At 48.4% G+C, this 22,741-nt stretch overlaps 10 protein-coding genes across 10 annotated transcripts; 5 read left to right on the forward strand and 5 right to left on the reverse strand.

Moving 5' to 3' along the window:
• Positions 1 to 684: 684 nt before the first annotated feature.
• N7487_005465 (GNAT family N-acetyltransferase) lies at positions 685 to 1,389 on the forward strand (the record flags this gene model as incomplete). Its single annotated transcript, XM_056873212.1, has 1 exon — positions 685 to 1,389. One exon carries the CDS (start codon positions 685 to 687, stop codon positions 1,387 to 1,389), a length of 705 nt encoding a protein of 234 aa, XP_056730932.1.
• Positions 1,390 to 1,723: 334 nt separating this feature from the next.
• Positions 1,724 to 3,127, reverse strand: N7487_005466 (uncharacterized protein; the record flags this gene model as incomplete). Its single annotated transcript, XM_056873213.1, has 1 exon — positions 1,724 to 3,127. One exon carries the CDS (start codon positions 3,125 to 3,127, stop codon positions 1,724 to 1,726), a length of 1,404 nt encoding a protein of 467 aa, XP_056730933.1.
• Positions 3,128 to 3,505: 378 nt separating this feature from the next.
• Positions 3,506 to 4,651, reverse strand: N7487_005467 (agmatine deiminase family protein; the record flags this gene model as incomplete). Its single annotated transcript, XM_056873214.1, has 1 exon — positions 3,506 to 4,651. The coding sequence occupies one exon, from the start codon at positions 4,649 to 4,651 to the stop codon at positions 3,506 to 3,508; it is 1,146 nt and encodes a 381-aa protein (XP_056730934.1).
• Positions 4,652 to 5,192: 541 nt separating this feature from the next.
• Positions 5,193 to 5,858, reverse strand: N7487_005468 (histone H4). Its single transcript, XM_056873215.1, has 2 exons — positions 5,824 to 5,858; positions 5,193 to 5,522 (listed from the first exon to the last, which is right to left on the reverse strand). The coding sequence occupies exons 1-2, from the start codon at positions 5,831 to 5,833 to the stop codon at positions 5,221 to 5,223; spliced, it is 312 nt and encodes a 103-aa protein (XP_056730935.1). The 5' UTR covers positions 5,834 to 5,858; the 3' UTR covers positions 5,193 to 5,220.
• Positions 5,859 to 7,207: 1,349 nt separating this feature from the next.
• On the reverse strand, positions 7,208 to 9,371 carry N7487_005469 (protein phosphatase regulator GAC1; the record flags this gene model as incomplete). Its single annotated transcript, XM_056873216.1, has 2 exons — positions 7,208 to 7,450; positions 7,503 to 9,371. The coding sequence occupies 2 exons, from the start codon at positions 9,369 to 9,371 to the stop codon at positions 7,208 to 7,210; spliced, it is 2,112 nt and encodes a 703-aa protein (XP_056730936.1).
• A 3,721-nt stretch (positions 9,372 to 13,092) lies between these two features.
• N7487_005470 (uncharacterized protein) lies at positions 13,093 to 13,374 on the forward strand (the record flags this gene model as incomplete). The annotated part of the gene is made up of 1 exon (XM_056873217.1): positions 13,093 to 13,374. One exon carries the CDS (start codon positions 13,093 to 13,095, stop codon positions 13,372 to 13,374), a length of 282 nt encoding a protein of 93 aa, XP_056730937.1.
• Positions 13,375 to 17,508: 4,134 nt separating this feature from the next.
• Positions 17,509 to 19,016, forward strand: N7487_005471 (uncharacterized protein; the record flags this gene model as incomplete). The annotated part of the gene is made up of 2 exons (XM_056873218.1): positions 17,509 to 17,565; positions 17,622 to 19,016. 2 exons carry the CDS (start codon positions 17,509 to 17,511, stop codon positions 19,014 to 19,016), a joined length of 1,452 nt encoding a protein of 483 aa, XP_056730938.1.
• Positions 19,017 to 19,258: 242 nt separating this feature from the next.
• N7487_005472 (SH3 domain protein) lies at positions 19,259 to 20,347 on the forward strand (the record flags this gene model as incomplete). The annotated part of the gene is made up of 1 exon (XM_056873219.1): positions 19,259 to 20,347. One exon carries the CDS (start codon positions 19,259 to 19,261, stop codon positions 20,345 to 20,347), a length of 1,089 nt encoding a protein of 362 aa, XP_056730939.1.
• A 272-nt stretch (positions 20,348 to 20,619) lies between these two features.
• N7487_005473 (uncharacterized protein) lies at positions 20,620 to 20,871 on the reverse strand (the record flags this gene model as incomplete). Its single annotated transcript, XM_056873220.1, has 1 exon — positions 20,620 to 20,871. One exon carries the CDS (start codon positions 20,869 to 20,871, stop codon positions 20,620 to 20,622), a length of 252 nt encoding a protein of 83 aa, XP_056730940.1.
• An 873-nt stretch (positions 20,872 to 21,744) lies between these two features.
• N7487_005474 (uncharacterized protein) lies at positions 21,745 to 21,924 on the forward strand (the record flags this gene model as incomplete). The annotated part of the gene is made up of 1 exon (XM_056873221.1): positions 21,745 to 21,924. One exon carries the CDS (start codon positions 21,745 to 21,747, stop codon positions 21,922 to 21,924), a length of 180 nt encoding a protein of 59 aa, XP_056730941.1.
• Positions 21,925 to 22,741: the final 817 nt, after the last annotated feature.

The following is a 22,741-nucleotide window of genomic DNA, read 5'->3' on the forward strand; positions in this document are numbered from 1 at the left end:
GTTATTAGCAAGCTGTTGATGAACCTGTCACAAAATCCATACCAGGTAGGGTTTGGTATATATTCATCACTAACAGAGGATATTATAAATATAGAATTTCCCCTACACATACAATAGCGGATAGAGAATGGAGAGATGGCAAAAGGAGAGATGGCAAAGGGAGAGTGAAGGATAGTTATATATTCAAGCATTATACATAGAAAAGCCGTTTTGCACGTTTCAAGCCGTTTGATTCAAAGGCGTAGTACCAAAAAATCGTAACAACGCTGCACATGCCGCTGACTATCCTTGTATAAAGAAGTTTGTATTTGTGAAATTATGTCTACGGTTTGATCTTCTAACTCAATATGTAGTAGAAAGGCAATAAGAATAGGAGAAGAGGAAAGACAACAAGATCGTATACAGTAGTATTGGTGTCTAGGCTTCACCGATTTATAGTCATGAGACATTCCGACCTAATCGGGAGCCCGAGATTGCCCTCTAGGGATTAGCCCCAACTTCGGAGGCTGATAGTGCTTATCTCACGGTGACTCAAATGCAACAGGGCGTCCACAATGGAAGCTAATTGGTTGCAACCAAGTGGGATATTTCCCGCTCATCCATGTATGTTTCTATAAAGCTATCGACGATCTCCCAGAAGTTGGATGGACTTTACATTCTAACACTAATTTCTAATCTTTCAATATGGCATCAACCCAATCCTACGGGGACCTTTCAAAGTCTAGTCGACTCATCTACCGAACCCCAGAGAACTCCGAAGAGGACATCGCATTTTTCCACGGTCTTATGAACGAGCCTATAATTCAAACACTGAGCACTGCGCGTCTCCCACGCCCGTGTCAAAAAAGTTCCGCAGGGGAGTTTATCAAAGTACTTCAAGACGCCATTTTAGGAGTGGTTATATGTCTCCCTCCTCAACCCTCCTCTGAAGCAGAACCAAACTCCTCAACTGAGACCGAAACCTTGGATCGACCTGCTCAAAATTCCAACCCAGTCCCAATTGGCCACATGAGCCTTTTCAGCGTCACTGGACCGAGCGGCACTCATCATCGCAATGCGATGATAGGAATCTCGCTTGCGGACGGGTTCCGGGGGAAGGGATACGGTGGAGAAGCTATCAACTGGGCATTGGACTGGGCATTTCAGCATGCTGGACTGCACAGAGTCTCTATTGGCACATTTTCGTACAACCCGAATGCCTTGAAGCTTTACAAGAAGCTTGGTTTTGTGGAGGAAGGTCGCGAGCGTGAGGCATTGTACCATCGCCGCGCTTGGCATGATGTTGTCAATTTGTCTATGCTGGAGCATGAGTGGGAGGTTTTGAGGGGAATAGCTCCAGGTCAATCAGATACCACTCCAGCTTTCCCTGCTGAAACACCCAATCAATGAAGACTTCGTTTTTAGCATGGAAGGATTTGGAGCTAATTGAGGGGTCTGACTCGGGGGGGATTTTCGTGGTTGGATGATTGTTGTCTTAATGACTCCCATGCATTCAGTAGACAGAATACATACAACATTTTAACAGTGATTCGCAGAGGAATGTATATGTTTTAGGGAAAGTATATCTATTTCACAGTTAAATATTCCAGGAAAATCCACGCAAGGGCGTCATATTTGTTCAACGGGGGAACGGAAAAGCTGGCAAAATTCTAAAACAGAGCCATCTCACCATCCCTGAAATAATACTATACATAAAAGCACTGCCGTCGAGACCGATTCGGCGTTATGGCGGCATCGCAACATGAAGATTCGTATCAACCAAATCAAACCAAATGCCCGTATATCCAGACTCCCTTGAGGCCCTAGCCACCTTCACAAATTCCTGAAGCCGCGCTAAACATTCACCTTGAATTGTAAACGAGCCCAAGCGTTCTACCAAATCTTCCCCGGGTCCATATATCTCAAACATGGCCATCGTCAAAGGAAACACCACGGGAAATGCGGTAACTTTATTAACATTGACTGCCGATTTGGCAAAGAACGACAACTCGGAAAATATCCCATTTGCAAGTTTCCATGCTGCCTCGTCCTCAACTCCTAGCGGATATCGCAGCCGGTGGAGGATCAATAACGCGGCCAGACGATACACATTTGCATGTGTCACCATCGCTAAAACTGCATGCTGGCCGTAACTATCGAATAGTCCGGAAGGGGTTTGAGGTCGCCAGCGTCGGATCTTCTCCTCTATTTCGTCCAGTTGGTCGTGGATTACTGAGTAAGATTCAGATCCGACAGCAGGAGCTTCTCTCTTCAAGGTATTGCTGCACACGCAGATATCGTAAAGATGAGGGAGAAGTGTGGCGCAGAGACCAAGATAGCGGTCGACGAGGACGCGAGGCTGAGGATCAAGTCGTATTATAGGGATCTCACGGTGCACGAGACACTCGACTGTGTCGACCAGAATCGGGGTCATGGTTATTGTGTCCATGATAGGGGCTTGCACCAGTCTGGGAAGCCATGGTTTGGCAGACATGAGGGAGCTTCGAACGATAGCGTGGGCTGTACTGGAATATGGTGTCGTGAGTACGTTGAACACGTACATGATCTGGCCCAGGAAAAGAGCGCAAGCTGCGTGGTAGTCATGTGAGATTTTCACACTTCTCAGACATTGCAGGCCTTTCGCCGCCTTGAGTACGTCGGGCTCGTTTCGGCGTATAACAGGGTACTTTTGATAATTTGTCATCAGGCCTAGGAAGGCCAGATATCCTTCGGTCAGGATCGGAGCGGATAGTTGCAAAATAACATAAATGGTCTTTTGGGATGTTGGGATAAAACTATCTCCATATACGAATGGTGAATGTATGGCTGAGAATTGGTCCACATTTGTAACGGTGCGGAATGCATCTGATGTTGTTTGGAAGTCCATGGGGGCGGCAAGTAATTTCTCTGGCGACAACATCGTGACATCGGTGCTTTCTGGCGTCCAAGGTTCGTTATTTCCGGGAGGCGAACTTGAATATGAGCGTAGACTAGACGAGGAAGATGAAGCATGGCTCTCGCTTTCCTTGGACTGGGCACGATGTCGCGACACGATGGTAGAAACCCGCAAATTCCCCTGCGGGAAGACCTCGGCAGAAGATAGGTGTCTGACGCGCTTAGTGGCATGAGCGGTGGAGCCAACCTTCATATGATTACATCTGGTGCATGTCGGACTAGCACTCGGAGTACAGCCCTCTTTCTCTTTATTCAAGTCACAGTAGTCGCAAGCCTTCGCCATCATGTTAGCGCAAATGCGCGAGTAAAAGCAGGAACAGATAATAAGCGGGTAGTCAGGTGCAGTCCGCTTGGTTTTGAAGATTGACGTTGGAGGTGTTTATGAATTCAGCGAGGTGACCCGGTCAGATCGGCCGATTTCCCCGCTCTCTCCACGATTTCCCCATAGCCGGTGGATCCGCGTATGGATTTCCTCTTTGGGTAATCCAATCTGATCCATCTCATTTAACATCTAGGCAGTTTGTTTGTAATTCTGGATGTTATATCATTATTTCACAATGTCTGTTAACGCTCATTCACCCACAAACAGTACTGGTTGTGTTGCGCAGTGAATCACACCCCCAGCCAATGGAAGCGCAGACAAAAATACTGGCCGAACCACGCGATCAGGGCACAAATTCTGAAACAGCACCAAGGCCTCTTGATCCCGCCGACTATCGCCGAATTGAGGAAGAATAAGCCCGCCATTGACGAAATAAAAATTGACATAGTTAGTTGCCGGTTCATCGTATGACAAGACCCCGAAGATTTTGGGGTTCGGCTCGTCTACTATGTGTACCTCGAAAGGACGACCCTTTGCATCGACCGACTTCCCTAGAATGTTTCTGATCTCCTCATAAACCTCCACCCATTGCTTGGGCACGCTAGAATGGGGTCGCGAGAGGACAACAACTCCGGGCCGGATAAAGTTGACTTCAGCGTCAACATGCACATCAGTAACATCGAGGTTCTTTCTGCCAGGGAACCAGATAATTTTCTCAACGCCCAACAGACGACGTAGCTCTGTTTCAATCTCTGTCTTCGAAAGACCCGGGTTTCGATTTTCGTTGACGATGCTGCTTTCAGTGGCCAGAAGCGTCCCTTCGCCATCCACAGCTAGCGCACCACCTTCCAAACAGACCTGCGATTCCACCAGAGTTACGGGAGATGGGAGAATATCGGATTCGATAACTCTGCGGGCAAAGCTTCCATTTTCTTCGATCTGTTCAGCCGTCATCACAGGCCAATCAAGCCCATCTGAAGCCCGGTCGTGGTCGCCGATGTGATTTTTTCGTCCCCATTCACTGAAACGGAAGTTGATTGCAAAACGTTGGTGGATGGATGCGCCAACGCCGCGTACATATACAGGGCCTGTATCGCGTGCCCAGAGGTGATTTGTGAGGAATGGGATGACAGAAATGTTTGAGGTGTTACTCGGATATTTTGTAATAGCTTGGCTGACCATTGACTTTGCTTTCTGGACATCTTCGGGTCGTGCATATAATCGAACTGGTTCGTGGGCTGAAATTACAGAGGCCAAACTGGCAATGTCGACACATGCGCTTTCGTAGTACGCTGAGGCGATGGAGACTTTGGATGGGAATCCAAGAATGGTCGCAGCATGACGGGCAGTCTCATGGGGGCAGAAAAATCTTGCTTTTAATTTAGATGAAGCCATGTTTGCAACAGCTTGGATGCTAACAGACATTCCACATAAGAGCCTGAGTTGATTTTGTAAAGAGGAAGAGCGAAGGGAGAGTTCTATATTCATAAGTGAGCGGTGAGCTCTGCTGAGAGAAATGGAGTTGCGGGGGTCTCCACCCGTGGCTTTCCACCTTACAATGAAATGAGATCGTTACTCATTGAAGACAGCATACATAACCAAGTATTACAAAAAGTATACAAACTGCGTGATTTACTTGCTACAAGATACAAGCTACGTAAATAAAAACACATGACTGATAGCAAACGTTGTATTGAACTCCATAGAGCCAACCCGAGAGTCTATCAGCAACTATTTTATTGACGGACATATAGTCCATCAAACACGTAAATCAAAGTCCCTAAGTCCCAACCACAGAAGGTAAAAAAGCAAACCCAAAGAAATTCCCTAAACCCCATAACCATTTGACGCAAAAAGAAAAGAATCCGTCACACCGTAGCGCATTAAGTAAGAAAAGTCTCCGACCGCCGCCTCACACACAGAGTGGCAAAGTCGGTTAAGACGATGAAAGTCGCAAGACAAATCTAACCACCGAAACCGTAGAGGGTACGGCCCTGGCGCTTGAGGGCGTAGACGACGTCGAGGGAAGTGACGGTCTTACGCTTAGCGTGCTCAGTGTAGGTGACAGCGTCACGGATGACGGACTCAAGGAAGGACTTGAGCACACCGCGGGTCTCCTCGTAGATCATAGCGGAGATACGCTTAACACCGCCACGACGGGCGAGACGGCGGATAGCGGGCTTGGTGATTCCCTGAATGTTGTCGCGCAAGATCTTGCGGTGGCGCTTGGCACCGCCTTTGCCGAGACCCTTTCCACCTTTGCCGCCTGTTTAGATTGTTAGCTTTTGTTCAAGGAATTGTGCGAGGTAGTATTGTATGGTATACTATAAAACGGTATGAAGAGGAGGGGAGTATGGGGAGTTGAGGGTAGTAGGAGGTTGTGTTAAGATGCGTAAAGATGAACGGCCTTTCCTGATTAGGAAAGGTGGGGTGCATGTTGCGCCTGAGGCACAAGTCACGTGTCGACAGGGTCATCACCAGTTCTTATTTTGGGAACTTTGCGCTGACAACAAATAGACGATGGGGTATATAGTGATAACAACACGTGGAAAGATATTAATACTTACGTCCAGACATGGTTTCAAATATGAAGAATTGAAAGATTTAAAAATGTAGATAGATCGACGTCTGTGTTGTCGATAAAACGATGAAAAACGCGCGTTTTGATGGTCGGCGTTGAGGATAACAGAGGGGAAAAATAGGAAAATAACTAAATGGAGGGGGAAGGCAGTTTAAATAGGAAAGCCGATTACGCGTGATCCGGGAAGTAGGTATTTTAGGTAAGCGAGATATTTATCCATCATTCTGCAATGCGGCGGTGATTGGCGGGCGGCGGGGAAAGAAAAAGGGCGTTATGAAGGGTCGGTTTCCAGCGCGTCTATCAGGCATCGGCGAACCCGCAGTTTCCTGCGTCGAGCAACAATGATACTGATCACGTGGCGATAAGATAGAGTGACGCTAGCCTAATCGGGAAGTATACCCCAGGACTCCACCACTCGAATGAATGTGAGCTTCATATTATCCACTCTTTAGGTTTTCAACTAGAAGCTATTCTAACAGGCTATAGGTGTAAAAGAAAGATCCAGTCGATCGCGTTCATCATGCCTCGTGTCATTTCAAAGCCGTCGAGTTGCCTATATAAGACGCAGTCATGTATCGCTATCTTCGCATCCTTACATCTCCGCGTCCCCTGTCTGCGTCCAACCAGAAAGGTAGACCGTTTTGTGGAACTGAAACAGTAATAACAAGCAGGAAAGAGAAAACGCCAAAACACCATGCAATAGAAAAAAAAAGAGAAAAAGAAAAACAAAGACAAAAAAAAAAAAAAAAAAAGCATAAAGTGCGAGATCAAGGGCGGAGGCGGGCATACTAAAAACTTTTTGCGTTGAAAATGAAGGGCCATCCAGGAAGGAACAGCAAAGAATTGAAAAGTGCCTCGGAAAAGAAATCGTAGCGTCATCATGCATGGCCGAAGCGGCATGCAGAGGTAAACAAAGAAATCGTGAGAATAACCGCGCCAGACAAAAGCTGAGACGGTTGCGTCGATAATTGGGACGACGACTGGTGGAAACGAGCCGGACAGCGAATAGTTCAACGAAACATCCGCGGTTTATTATGCATCGCAGGGACAATCGCTCACATGTGCTGCTGGTCGAAACCACTCATGGATAAAGCAGGTAATGTCGAGAGGAAGTCAAAAGGAAAAAAACAAAACAAAACAAAACAAACCCCCCTCCATCACAGTGCGCTGATAGGTTGTGGGATGAAAGGGGTCGAAATTGGGCCAATGGATCTGTCCAGTTCCATGCGAGGATTACCGAATCCCCTTCATGAAATCCGTCAACGGTATGTTTCAAAAGGTCGACTGGAAGGATCATAGCCAGTTTGGACGCTGTCATAGAACAGTCCATGTTACTCACCCTCTAATAACTGTTGGGGAGTGAGGGTCATTCATGAAACCGCCGTGGAAAGAATAGCGAAAAGACAGGGGGAGGTCGAGGGTAATGGAGAGGCGTGCGGGCTAACAGAAGCACGCGGCGCTTCGGCCACAGGAGCAGCGAGAGGAGCAGGGGACCGAGGAGACAACGGCGGCGAAGGACAAGCTGGGGCAGAGACATGCTTTGGGGCTTCGCCTTCACGGCCGCTCGAGACCGATGGGTGTGCCTTCAGGTTCGATCCTTGCGGAGACCCGTACTATAACAGGTCAGCTGAATGTCATGGCATGATTTGCTTTCGTAAAACTTACAAAGCAGTACTTATCGACCAACTCCCGGTACACGGAAGACTCGAGCTGTGGCTTGCTAGATACCAAAGAGGAAGGTTTTAGATCTCCCACACGACTTCCGGTGCGGAAATTATCGCTCACTGCAGAACCAGGGCCCTGCTCAAAACTGGGGGTTTTCTTGGTCGGTTTGGCGGTATCCGGCACAACCGTCTCCCCAGATTTCGCACGGGCAGTCAGAGCGGTGCGATCTAGAGGCGCCTTTGACCGCATAGCAGCGGAGAGCGACGCTCCGAAGTCGTACCGGTTTCCAAATGCCTGGCGGTTGGAGTTTTCACGGCGTTTGGGCGGCGCAACCGTATCGATCTCATCCGAGGACGTGCGAGCCAAAGGCGCACCGTTTGCACCATTGAAAGGGTTCGTGAATGACGCCTTGTCGCCGAGGTCGGGGAAATCATAGTTGGGCGGCATAGATTGCGGTCGAATGCTATGGGAGCTGGTGAAGGATCGGCTGCGAGGAAGAGCAGGGCGCGATCCGCCATTTGCAGGCTTGCTCGTGGGGGTTTTGGGGACTTTGTGGAAATCAACCTGATAGTTCACTGAATCATTATTATCCCAATATTCCTGTCCCTCCACGTTATAGCGGATGCACATGAACATGGTCTTGGTCTCCAGATTGGCCTGATCATTCAGCTTGAGGTCAAACGAAAAGCGATCGAAGCCATCGGCAGCTTGGTGGCGGCGAACATCATGGCAGTATGTCGCTGCAACCTCCGAAGTAGTTCTCCAGTAGTCCAGTGTAAAACGAGCGGTCACATTCTTGTGGAAAGCAATGTTTGCCACAGCCACAGTGCCAATCAAAGTGCTCTTATCAGCCGACAAGAACAACCGCTCAAGGCGGACCGGACGAGTGGCACGCGACGATGTATCCTTCGGCCAATTGGGAAGCTTGATCTCCCATTCCCACGACGGGTCACGCGAGTCAGCGGAGCTGAAGGGAAACTCGTCCTTGGTGTCGTGGTTTTCAACTGGGGATGTTTCTGTGCTGACAGCCAATGGCCGGTCCAGCTGGAGGAAGTGACGGATGTGCTCCAGGTGGGAGTCGAAGTGCACGGCCTTAGAATAGACCGGAGTACCAGGCATGCTAGATGGTCGTCGCCGTGACGAAGAAGGGCGGAGAGCAGGCCGAACAAGCTCACCTGACTTCTTACGGACCATTGGGGGCTTGCGCGACATCTCCACGTCACTCTCGTCGGGCGAGCTAGTCACCGCCTCTTCCCGAGCCAGATCGATGGCGGTTTCAGTCGATGATCGAGAGTGACTGATCTTGCGAGCTTCTTTCGACAATGGCAGGTGGGGGAGCTTGGGTCGAGTGGGCTTTGTGTCAGTGGTTGATGGCACATTCGATGAGGGTTGAGCCAGTGTTGGTTTTTCTGGGTGGTCTGATGGATGCATTCTTTCCGGTGAGCTCTCCCTCCTCAGTCTGATTGATCGAACAGCCGCCTCCAGCTCGTCAAACTTGACACCCTCACTCCGGTGCGGCGATTCTTCATCACTTGAGTTCGGTCCGGACTCAGGAGGCGAGATTACCGCCCCGGGAGGGATGATAGCATTGCTTATCGGCGGCGGGGACTGACGGAGACTGGCATGTGGATCGATAGAGGGGTGGGCCCGGGCCGGTGATTCTGGAGCGGAATGCACTGTCGATTTGGTGTTCGAAGGACTCCTCCGATGACGCCGAGTGTATGAGGTAGAGGAATATGAACGGGAATTCTGAACCCGTTCCGACGAGGAGCGAGCCAAACCGGGCCGCTCACAAGGCTCGTCGGTTGGTCGGGAGTATTCAATGTGCTGTGCGGAGAGCAACGTCTTGAACGGCGCAGTGTATGGCATCCGGCCGACTTGTGTATCTCAACACAAGAAGGGGAGGAAAGGATAGCAAAGAGTCGAAGAGTGTTCAATGTTTCAATCACAATAAAGTGCCTGAAAGTAGTTCCGTCAGTTAAGGCTTCATTGAATTCGGGATTGTGGCAACGAGAAGATCAAGTGGCAAGAGGCGAGGAAAGACATGCCATTTCATCAGGGCCAAAGGGGAATGGGGTGACACTTGAGGAAGGTGCCAGTGGAAAAAAGTCAAGGTTTCACAGGTAACACGGAAAAGAGAAGAGAGATAACTTTTGGGGAATGGGGGTTTCCAAGGTTGAAGGAGACAAGAGCTTATCAATACCTTGAAGTATGAACATCGAGTGGCGAGGTATTAGCCAAAAGGAGAAGGAAATGTTTAATAAAAAAAAAGTACAGAGAAGGGACAAGATGTACATATAAAAAAAAAGACAAGGAAAAAAAAAGGAATTGGCAAGCTCCCGGCACAGCCGCGATGGAGGGAGAGAGGTGATATAAAGGTACCTTGGAAGTACTAGATAACCTTGGAAGTTATAGTGGCAAATATCAAGCAGCCATTTCCGCTATAACCGGAAAGAAGAAGATAAGCCGTAAAGAAAATATTCATCAGAGAAAGAGATCAAAATCCGGTATTATAGCTTTTTGAGAGAAACTGGAAATGATCAAATCATTAAATGATAATAAAATAGTAATAAAATGGTAAAAATGATTAAATCAAAAAAGTGGAACAAAAGATAAATAAAGATAAAAAAATCATCCATAAAATTTACCAGGTGCGTCTGCTTTGCATAGACTCCGCTTCGATACTACGGTCAATGCGTCCCGTATAGGTGGGGGGATTGGTTTTTTCTCCTTTTTTTTCCTTTTTTTTTATGTATTTCTTTTTACTAGATTCTATTACTTCCTTTATTTCTATATTTCTACATTTCTACATCCCATTGTCAATTGTCTGTTTGCAGTTTATACATCTATCAAATATCTCCGTGGACATCCTAGATTGATATCTCACCATCCATGGATATCCTATTTCCGCCTCGCCCATTGATGTATTCAAATTCTCCGACATGTGGTCTATTCGCACGAGCACGACGATCCTACACAATTGCGAGCTCACTATAATGCACTGGTCGTTCCCCCTAGTGTCACAATTAGCGGACTACAGGCCTCCATCAGCCCACAGGCGCTAAGAGGTCCATGTACACTAACTTTGCTTCAACCTGTGTTCCCTGTTTTTTTTTTCCTTTTTTTTGACCTGACGCATATCATTTTGTATCACTTATCCCCAGAACATCAAAATCAATCCTCAAAACATATGTCCCTCTCATCATTGACCTTTTCCGTTGTCATTGACATTGTGTGGTACCGATCTTCCCTTATCAACTACTATCGAAGCCCCGTGGTCCAAAGATTGGCCGAGATTTATGGATCGACCCAGCCAAAACCGGTTTGTCCCAGATTCTCCTAGCCTGTGGCAGATAGAAAGTCAACTTTTTTTTTTTTTGGCGCGCACAGGTAACTAGGGATACATTGCGCCATGCAAGTGCTAGAAGCGTAATATCCACTCATCCCTCCCCTTCGGTGCACCTCAACTACACCGTGTTCCAGCAATGTGAATTTGGAAATCGTGGGGGTTAGTTGCCAAGAGTTTGAAGTTACTCTGGCGTTGTCCTACTCTCCGGTCGGACTACAATTGTAAAGGCTAGACAGAGAAATGACTAGAGACAGAGGAAGGGGGAAAAAAGGAACAATCCATCTAGAATGGATACGAAATCATACGCTATTATCAAGATTTTCTGACAGTTCCAAGAACCCTGGGTCTCGAATCAAGTTTGTCTACATGTAGAAATTGACCTCGGGAACCTGTTATCTGCGGTGGAACAACAGCGGGTTCCCTCTCCCGCTACACAGCTACACAGCCATGGTCCAACTACGTAGATATCAAAAGAACAAGAAATTTCAATTGTAGGCAGCTTATGTATGGAATCCCACTGTGACGTGCATGGTGCAGTTGAAGATAGTCTCATTGTAAGTACACTTGTGCTGTACTCCGGAAATCTGGTGGATCTACGATAACATGCACCTCCAGGGCTCCACCGAGGGTGCCGCAAAAAGCTGGTAGAAAATGGAGAATGGAGTCTGGAGATATGGAGATATGAAGAAAATATATGGGTCTGAGATTTAGTCAGGTTTGGGTATTTTCCATCGGATTAGTGTAATCACTGTAATCACTATAATTGACGAAATCACGGAATCGATCACGAAATGTTTCCAGAAGAAATACCAATGTCCGAATTCAGATCCGAAATCACGATATCTTAAAAAATCAGGTATACATTTAAATAGGGGTTGTGGTAATTCCACGCAGATAGTCCATGATGTCAAGGTGCAGTTGATAGTCCCCGATGCCTTGGTTTTCGTCCGCTTGGCGGGAGGTCTGGACCCCCCGGTCGCTCGTGCAGCATATCATTGATTTTTTGGGGTACACATTCATTTATTTTTAATATGGAGTGTATATTCTTCTGACATTCTTCTAATCTATTCATCTATTCATACGTGGTTGAAAGGTTCAAGTAGTATGCTAAGCTTGGTAGAGATTGCATTGATCATAGAGTCGATAGCCATGAAACTCTCTCGTACATAATGTAGTGAGGTCAATGTCCGTGTTTCACCATCCCTTCTGCCCCCACGACTCTCATCTCCATGTCTCACTAGTCAACGGTCATACAAGTGATTGTTATAATTATTCTAATGTTATCTTTTTTTTTTTTCAATTACTCAATCACTTAATTATTTCCAAGCCTTCCCGAGCTGTGTACGTAGTATAGACGCCCACGCCCGGACCACCAACCCTTTGTTAGCGGCGCAGAGTTTTCCTTTTTTGCCACTCTATTCATTGAAACATCCCAACAAAACAGGTGGCTTTCACATGGCGTTATAGCTAAGGATCTCCTCGAAAATGCAATAAGATTGGTCCAACCCTGAACCCATGTCGCATGGTGGGTACTTGTCCAGGGTCTCGACTCGCAACCGTTCGAGAGAGTCTCGAACTCTTCCGATCTGCACAGGGCTATGTGGTTTGATCTCCAGATTTCTAACCCCTCATTTTCAGAATATCTGGAGGTCCCGCAAAACTCTTGAGTATCCACGGACTGGATATGGGTAGTCTAGCCTACGGGCGGACCCGATACAGTTCTGATGGGATCCTCAAATTGCCAATATGAACGTCTCGGTGAGCGGCAAGGTCGCAACATTCCGAGCTGCAGGGCGATAACGTCTGTTTAGCCCCTTCTTGCCAAGACCCTGGAAACTTCCGTGCGCTTTTTTCGTTTTTTTATTTTTATTTTGGTTTGTATTTTTGCTTTTTCTATTCTTTTTTTTAATTTGATGCCGAAATTTAAGAGAACCCCTCCATCGGTTGTCCGGTTCACGGGAAACCCGAATTAGGGTATAGGTATACCCTTTAAATAATAGAAAGTGTTATAGGGTCGAAGCGTCGAAGCGGTCAGGTCAGAACCTATCAGAAGTATACAGTGTTCATATGTGAACCTTGAGATCACAGAGTTCAGCCTTAGGATCTTACTTGCTCACCGATTGAGAGCTTGAGAGCCCATTGCTAATCTACTCACGAAATGATCGCCCAGATACGATCTCATCTTTCAATTTGCAATTTACAATTTGGCTCTTGACAAATTGACACATTTCCACCGGAGTGATGTGCTCCTTGAGATCCGCCTCATCTCGCTGGCGACAATTCCAAACTGCAACTCGCCCCGAGGGCGTTAGCGTGGCTGAACTCAGACTCTTGGGCCATCGACCGGGCTCTCCATCGGCCGCAGAGTTCCGAGACTCATCTCGCGCAATTCAATCCGATACTACTAAGGATAAGCTTCCCCTGCTTCACCTTGGTGATACAACACGCGGCCGCTTTGGGCAGCGGCCTGTCCAGGCTGTAGTCGGTGCTTGCCAAGAACCACCAAAAGGACATGAAGCGTGAATAGCATGCATTAACGAAACTAGGGCAGTGAAATGAGAGAGGGGCAGCGCGTTTCCTAGAGAGCTCTAGCTACCCCGCGTGGATACAGCTGGCGTCAGCTCTTGCGTTCACGGTGCATATTTTGCAAACTCGGAGTTGATGCGGACCCCAGATATCGGGGCGATGCTGAATTGCGTTCTGTTTCCCCAAGGTTTCTTACCCCGCGAGCTATACCCCAGGATTAGCGTCGGGTTAGCAATGACCAGGTCTGGATCTGCCAATGAGATATGGCAGTTCGCTGTTGGTTGTAGAAATAGAATCTGTCCGGATACCCTCCTTGTCTAAGCATACACCCGATGGAAGATTTGTATCTAAGCTTCCGATTTGACCTTAACATGACAATTGGAACGTTGTGATCAGCCAACTATTCCAATTCATCGCGTGTCGCACAGCGTAGGCGTTTCAACCCGTTTCTACGCCGGGAAATTCAAATTTATGGCACAAGATAGAGAATTGGACGATGATTGGACAACACCTACTGATAGCTCAAGAATAAGAAAATCGCACGCAAGCAGCGCATATGGGCTGACTATGCAATGTTGCACGTCACGTAAATCCTAGGCGCGTCTCTTCTGCAATGCACTGCACAGAGCACCACCTGACCTTCTAACATCCCTGACGACCACACACGTCCCCAAGGGGCATCTGTATCCCGGACGTTGTTGTATCTGAAAGGAAAAAAAATGTTGAGGAAGTGGCACCACCCTACACCTCTTGGCATCAAATCAACCATTAACAAGATGGGTAGGCGATCAGGGACAGCCGCTTTAGTCGATTGGGTATACATCGCCTAGGTGGTATACATGATACGTTTCTAAGTCGAGGGCTAGCACGGGCCTTTGAACGTTAGTCGTGCATATAATAGTAGCACTATAATAAAAGTATACTTATTTTATACTTCAGAAATCCACTGATACCACTAAGAAACTAGTAGCCTTACTTGAAGTAAATATGTATATACCTTGGGCCCCACGCTTATGCATAGCATTGCGAGAAAGGGCGCCAAAGCAGCGCCCCCCCACTAAAGTTCGACCACCGGCCAGAACGGAGGCGCGGTAGTCAGTGCGCGCGATCCCGGAGCTACGACTCGATGGTGCGGTGATAGTGGGGCTTGGATAGCTTGATTAGCCTGCGCGGCCGTGCATAAGGCGCTACATTAGTGCGGCGAACTGACAATTTGCTATGCATGACGGACGGGGTCAGTGCATGGTTGTTGTTCTGGGCTGTTGGATGTGGGTTTACCAGGGGTTTCATGTTGACTTTTTTTACACTTTACGCTTGCAAGCCTCCATTGATAGTATAGTTTTTGTTTACTCTGGGGAAAATGATGTGCAACTTGCAGGTGTACCCCGAAGTCGCGGGGGTTTATCTCCACATTTACTAGTTGCAGACACCGGGGTTAATTGTCAATTCATCTAACAAATTAGGATTTGAGAGGTTAATGGTATCTTCCGCGGAAATCTTCAATTGACATTGCTCTCGGCTAAGTTGTCGTTCTTTATTGTGACTCCACTATTTCTATCGCCACTATAAATGGCAACATTGGTAGCTGGACGTATCGACGGGTGATAGATTACCTAAAAATCAAGCCACAAATAGGAAAAATGGCACTCGGCTATCTAGAACCGCCATAATACGCCCGAGCTAGAGGATTGGTTGCTTTTGGCCCGTTATCATGCCACGCCTAGCGGGAGAGGCGTTTTCCATTGTCAGCGTTATAGAACGCCCATTTTTGATACGAGGATTGACGCCCCTAAAGCCCTGGAATTCGGGAGCTCGGCCCTCGTTATCCGGGTATTGAGATATATTGAATGTTCGAATGTTTGGATGCCAGAGATAAGGACGCGGGGCAACAGGATCCTTGAGCTCGTCCCTCTTCTGTGGGGTTGAGGGTCTGGGGTGAGTAATAATGATCGCTGCTATGGTGATCATTTACTCCTTTGCTATCAAAGATTATGTATGGCAATTTTATACGCCAATTATTTCCATCCCTCTAAAGGGATAACAAATATCCAAAAAAAGATATAAAAAAAACACCCATTCTAACATATCTATCGACCTCACTGTGTGCTCATTTTTTTTGGGATTATCAAGTTCGTATATCTGCCTAGGTAGGATAGAGTCGTAAGCCCACCACTCTCCAAACTAAACTGAAAACTTAGTACTTTGGCATATTGCAGGATCCTGAACACAAAGACACAAAGTAAACAATGTTCTCGGATTCATTGGATATCCCTATCTGCGGAGAGGAGGATGAGTACTTTGGCTTGTAACCCTGCGCCCCTCAATTGCGGGGTGCATCTGCCACCTCACACTGTCCGAGCGACATTATCACCACATCTGTTAGTCCTCCGAGGTGTGTTTTGTGTCTTCCCAGGCAGCAAACAGCTGACAATGCACATAGTATCATGAGACAAGAACAGAAAACCAAGCCCCTCTCAACTGATAACAGTAGCTGACGAATAGATCCCCTGTTGTTCCTGTCATCCAAGGTCCCCCGAGCTATACTCTTTCATATCCTCAAGCCACAGCGGAAGCCAGTGACCGGGTCCTACAAGCCGGGCTCCCTTAACACAGACCTTCCCCACATTTCGATTGTCATGCTCACGCAGATGATCACAACATGCATCTCGCACCGGGAGATCCGTGAGGAAAGACAGCATCAGCGCCTATTTCCCACGCGATGTTGTATGCACACCGAAACACAAGAGATACAGAGAAACACAAAGTTCCGCCCTTCACTCACACGATGCTCATAATGGCAGGTTGCCTAGTTCCGACGTTCCGGCCACACAACATTGTGCTCAGACTCCGTGGAAATGGCATTTCAAAGTCAATTCTTCGTTTTCTCGCAGCCACCCCCTCACCGCTACCTGTGATAGCCAGATCAACCCATAGGAATGATGGAAACTGCTCCTAAAGTCCGCCACAGGAGAGGCGAGGTCTAAAAAAACTTTTCTCTTTATCTGCCTCTTTTTTCTTCTGGATCATCATCCCTCCACCATCCCACCTTAGGTGGCGGGCAAGGACTATACCAAAACTCGACTGAAACCTTTTCTTCTCGGCCGGTCTGGTCTGCTAAGGGACCGGTGCTCGGACTTGTATTGCGTTGTCACTGGAAAGTACCTCTATCTCTGCCCATGGACCGTGCGTGTTGTGCTTCCATGGCGTTGAGGGACGTGTCCTGCATCTTTGCCGCCACTGCGTCGGCGAATAGGTTTTCTTTTCGGGGAGATGGCGAAAATTCGGACAGATCCCTATAGTCTGGTTTAGAACATGCTTGTCGGTTTGAAGTCACCGGTGGCGGGTGATTTGAATATCATTCCGTTGACCACTTGATCTTTTGTGTGCGGGAAAGAAATGGCATAGAGATTTATTTTGACTAGGCTTCTTTGACACAATGCCTTTGTCTGGCATATACCCTGCCGTATGGACTTCCTTTTATGTGAGATCTCGCAGCCGAGTGATCATACCTTGAAACTTGATGTTCGAGACTAGATACCGAGGAATCTCAGTGTCCTTGCTGGTGGTCTACTTATAGCTATTTTTATGCAGCAAGGTGATGTGCTTACTGATATTCTCTCATTCTGGTAACTCTACTTAGGCTATGATATATTATTTCGACTTGAAATTCAAACTGGGAATCTTCAAAGAGATTGCGCGGTGATCGTGTTTAGATATATGTATCCAATTGAAACCTCAGCTGAGCCCATTTTCCGCCTAAGGCTAGCAGCCTTCCAAAGAAGATCTAATGATGCAAACCATCTATCATCTTCCATCTTCATCTTCCCACCTACGTTCAACGCTTTTCATCAAGTTTCATTGGGGGCGCAGAAATCTCCCCGGTATCGAAAACCACTCTGCGAAAGTGGTGCGAGACAAAAATTTTTTCACGCAGTCCAGATTTCAAGCCCGAAAGAGGCGAAGTTGAAGTTGAATTTGAAGTGTTGAAAGTGGAAGTGAAGGTGAAGCCCAGTAAGCGGGAGATCACCCCGGGGCCCATTGGTGGAGCCAACTTCTCCCACATTAACGATCCGTGGTCTTCACTCTCTCTGTTTACTTGCGGGAACTTCTCCAAAACCTCCAGGGCTGCTCATGTCTCAAGTTCAAAGTTCCGGATTGGCGGACCTTGAGAAAGAGCTGGTATGCTCAGTATGTGCTTGTCCCATTCCACCCCTTACGTTTCTAACACCGCTCTTTTGCCCCAGATTTGTACCGAGCTCCTCTACCAGCCCCTCACTCTCCTCGACTGCCTCCACACTTTCTGCGGATCCTGCGTGAAAGAATGGTTCTCCGCACAAGGGGCACGTCGCTCCCGCGCCTCGGCCCGATTTACCTGCCCATCCTGTCGCGCGGAAGTGCGCGACACCCGCCCAAATGCCACCGTGACGACCCTGCTGGACATGGTCCTGACCGCACACCCAGATCGAGCCAGAGCGACAGATGAAAAGGCAGAAATTGCCACTAGGTACACACACGGGGAGTCAGTCTTCCCAGCACTTCCTTCGGGCGGGGAAAGTACGGAGGAGGATGGCGAGGACGATAGACGCATTCTAGAGGAGGTACGCGAGCTAAGTCTACGCGAAAGCCGGGCACAAGCTAGACGCGAGACCCGAAGGGCGGGCCAATCTTCACGGACGCGCGAAAGGAGCACCAATACCGAGAGACTTGCGGAGGACAGCCGGTCAAGGCGTCGGAGGGATGACGATCCATCGCGGCAGCACCGTACATTACGGCCAGATGATTCGGACCGCACGCGACGGGTCGAGCATCAATCCAGTCTGCGGTCATTACTGAGCTTGTCATCTGATGCGGAGACTATGGAGGAAGAGATCTTGCGGCAAATTCTCGAGGACGGATTATTGGATAACATCAATCTCGATAATCTTGGGCCTAGGCAAGAAGAGGAACTCAGTGAACGCATCGCGGATGCCTACCGCCGGAGGCATATGCATAGATCACAGTCTCATCAGCGACAAGAACAAGGACGAGAACAGCGGCAAGAGGCTAACGGAGCTACGCGAACACATGCCAGTTCCGAGTCCGCCCACAGGACTGCAGACCCAACGGCAGCTACCCGGGAACACAATGTCAGACGACCACCAGTTTCGAGACCGCATCTATTTGATTCGGCTCCTACGCGGCCGAGCACCGCGGGTCACCAAAGGCGCAGCTCGGAACAAGCGGGTGGGCGCCGAAGAACCTCGCCCGTTCGAACAAATCAGGCGTCCGCATCAGACGAGGCCATACGGCCTGCTGCCCGATCCTCGAGTGATATAACTGCAGATCGCCACGTCTCTCAGACTGGGCGCTTGCGATCAGAATCGGCATCAGCCAGGCCGCGACGTGCTACAGAGTCAGAACAGAATATCTCTAGCGTGTGGGGGCCGGAGGACGAGAACGAAGCTCCTCTAGACAGGCCACGGGTCAATCAGCCACGAACTCCCCCACTTCTGGCGCTGCGCCCTCAAATTCGTCCCGCCATTTGCCTCACACGGACCACAGCCTTCCGTCATTATCTTCGCCGCTTGTTCCAATCCGGTCAGACAGACGGACAAGACCATCTTCGTCCCGATCCAATGTTTCTGCATCTCCCACAGTAAAATTCCCCGAGCCGTCCATCTCCTGTGATCGCTGCGGAAAGGACAACATCCAATATAATCTACACAAGAAATGCACAAGTTGTAAGGAAGGAAACTTCCACCTGTGTCTACGATGCTACCGCTCGGGACGTGGCTGTCACCGATGGAGCGGATTTGGTGCATCCGCACAGACGACCTTTCAACGAATCGTATCATCGTCTACTCGACGCCCTGTACAAATTAATGACACTCGTCATGTCTTGATGTGGTCCAAATACCAACGGCCCTCCGAGACTGCCCATCGAACGATGAGCGGAGAAAGACAAATGACCAGTGACAACCCAGCCCGCCGGTTACAAAGCGGTCTCTTCTGTGATGCGTGTCAATCGTCGGCCAACGATTGTTTTTGGAAATGCAGCCAGTGCAACGAGGGAGACTGGGGTTTCTGTAACTCCTGCGTCAACCAAGGAAGATGCTGCACCCACTCCCTGTTACCCATCCGGCGCATTACCCATAGTCCACCTCCATCAACATCGTCCACCACACCACCGCCAGCTGAATCAAATACCCTCCCCACGCCGTCCGAGATCGAGAGCTTCAAAATTCTCTCATTCTCAACAAACTGCGATATCTGCACCTACCCAATCCCAGCCTCAACTACCCGCTACCATTGCCTGGAATGCAATAACGGTGACTACGACGTCTGTACAAATTGCTACCTCAAACTCGTGGCAACAGGCAAAATCACCAAAGAAAATGGACACAACGGCTGGCGGCGCTGCCTCGCCGGTCACCGCATGATAGTAGTCGGCTTCGAAGACCACGAAGAAGGCCAGCGCCGCGTCATTGTCCGCGATCTTGTGGGTGGTCGCGCCCTGAAAGACGAGCACGTAGCGCAATCACAATTACAATCACCAACTTCCTCCCCAGCAACCGGCGGCCCCGTTGCATCCCCGGAGTTAGGAACCGGTGACTGGAGTTGGAAGGACGGTCCCGAGCGCCGTAAGAAAGCATCCCGTCTGCGCGCCGGGCCTGCCCTTACGAACAGTGCCACCGGAAGTACCGTCTCTGCTTCTGACCCCTCAAACCCACCCCTTTCCAGCTCCACCGCGACTCCCATTATCCCGCCCTTCCACCGATTCCCTCCTGATGGTGGCGTCGGGCTTATCGTCCACGCCCTCTGGTCATGGTACCCGGAAGAAGAAGTCCAAGACGAGCTTGTTTTCCCGCGCGGTGCACATATTACCGAATCGGAGAATATAAACGATGATTGGTTCTGGGGATGCTATGCTGGTCGAACGGGACTGTTCCCTGGTTCCCATGTTGAATTCGTCAGGGAGGTGCATAGGTAAGGATGCATTGGCGTTTTTGCTTTTCAATCTCTCACGCACATATGATACGCATGACATGCATCGTATACCCGTTCTGCTTTCTTTCCCCTTTGCGTCTGTTCTTGCATGGTTATGATGATTACGAAGATCAGAGTTATGAATTTGAATGCTGCATGAGCATTTCCTCGCATTGCATATATATCTTGTTAGATTCAATGAGCCACGGACTATATCTATTGTCCATGACATCCTCGAACGAAAATAAAATCTCTGATATATCCCTGCCAGTAGGACTATTTACCTGCATACCGAAGACATAGACCCACTATCACACCAATGATACCGCCAACCACTATGCCTATACAGACATGCACGGCGTAATACTTCACCACGCGTACCTTGGAACCATATCTCCACTCATCCCTGTAGCTTTTGTTGGTTTTGAGGATTCGTTTTTGGGGATACTTGGGCTGGTCTTCAATATCAAAATCCGCCCCGTTCGAGGGAGACTTGTGGGTGTGAGTCTCGGGGATTGTGGGCTCCATCTTGTGTGGTATAGGCGTACTCGACCGGTCGCTGGATGTGGTCTATACACAAGTAGCTTGTTAACGCCTGCGGATTAAAGATTTATGGGAACACCGGGCGCCCAGACGCACCTATACTTGGTTTGATCTCCTTTCCCTTTTGGGCTTTTGATCTGTCTCACGAGAAATAACCTTGGAGGATGCCAGGTTGAAGGGAGAAGGGCGAAAGCAACGAATAATAGGAGATCTAGGTGGTAGACAGTATCTTATAAAAGGACCAACAACTCAACAGCAGTCACTGAGTTTTTCATTCATGAATTGGCCGATCTTTGGGGCCATAAGAGTTGGGGGCCGGGGGCCGTAACAGTAGGCAAAATGCATTGATCAATCCGCTCCTCGGGTTCAGGGGGTTCCACTTGGCGATCACAGTTGGTGCCTTTGAAAAGTAGCTATTCTGAGACAAATATAACGAACAAGAATATATACAAAATAGCCATCTGGGTACCCTGTTCAGCTGTTCAGGGTGTCAGACTGAGCGGGTCACCCGAATCGGTTAGCCCCAGGACGCCAGACATGCTTAGAGACCCGACTCCGCGACCTTCCACCTTTCAATCCTCTCCCAAGTGGATGAGCAGAACTCACATACAAGACATTGAGATATCGTTATGCGACCCGGAACTGCAGTCCACTCTTCAAAGTAAGTCCTCTTTTTCCAACGCCTATACATCTTAGCCCTATATCTTTGTCATCAGAGACTTGGCACTCTCCTGGTGACACGAACTTATTCATCACTCGGCTGACAATCTGCCCTCTACTGAAGATCAGCCGGCCTAAAGAAAATATAACGGGACGATCATGGGCTGGCTAAGCCATATATTTGGCAAATTTTCAACCATGTCAGAAAAGCGAAAGCAGAAAAGGGCAAAGAAACGCCGGAGTAGAGAACACAGTCGACGAGTTCGAGAACGGGAAAAAGAATTAAGACGTCGACCTGGTGAAAAGGCGCCTTTATTCTTTGGCTCGCCTTTCACAACATACGAAGTGAACTATCGTGGACCTGCCGCAGGTGCATGATGGTTTTGGTGTTCCAGGGGTCAGGACTACGGCAATAGTGTTGTTATTACTATCTTCATTCATTTTTCCTTTTCCTTTGTTCGGTCTGTTGAGTGACCTGGTGTTGGTTATTGTCAAGATGTTTGATGGCTTGTTCAGCCCCCACTGAGTTCGGACCTCGTTTGTGGCCTATAAATATGCTCACGAACAGAAATCACTTGTTCTCTTCTCGTTCACTTTGTTACCTAATATTTCTCGCTCGGGTCCCTGAAAACTTTATTTGAAGTTATATGTTCACACTTCCTTATTTACTATCTGCTAGAGCCAACAGATACTTGTGGGAAACCGCACCTTCCTCGCCTGCCTTATATTTACGTGTTCCCTCAGCGACCATCAATACAGTAGTCATCAATACAGCCATCAATGTTACTCCTCTAGCCATTATCAACTTTGAAGGGAACTACGATGGCTCGTGTATAGATCTAGCAAGACACATGGTGCAGGAGGGAAAGGGGGTCTATATCCGGAAGGGGCATCTGTGCCTGAGAAGATTTCAATTTTCGTTCATTTATTTCTCATCGCTTCCTTCGAAGTCACCCCTCACCTTACTTTATCACCACAGCTCATCAGCACCATGATCTATATCATATGGCGCCTGGCATGGATAACGGGGATTTCACTTGCCACCAAGATAGTCCATCCACCAAGGGCTACCACAGATAGCTGCCACGATCGCAACTAGAGGTGAAACCTAGTGGACTATTGTCTGCTGGCGAAAGTCGCAATCCCGCGAAACAAAATGTCATTATACGGACGACAACCTCCCTCACCCAGACCA

The sequence above is a fragment of the Penicillium crustosum genome (genome assembly GCF_028827405.1).
Source record: "Penicillium crustosum strain IBT 35664 chromosome Unknown utg000002l_segment0_segment0, whole genome shotgun sequence".
In the NCBI taxonomy this organism is placed as follows: Eukaryota; Fungi; Ascomycota; class Eurotiomycetes; order Eurotiales; family Aspergillaceae; genus Penicillium; species Penicillium crustosum.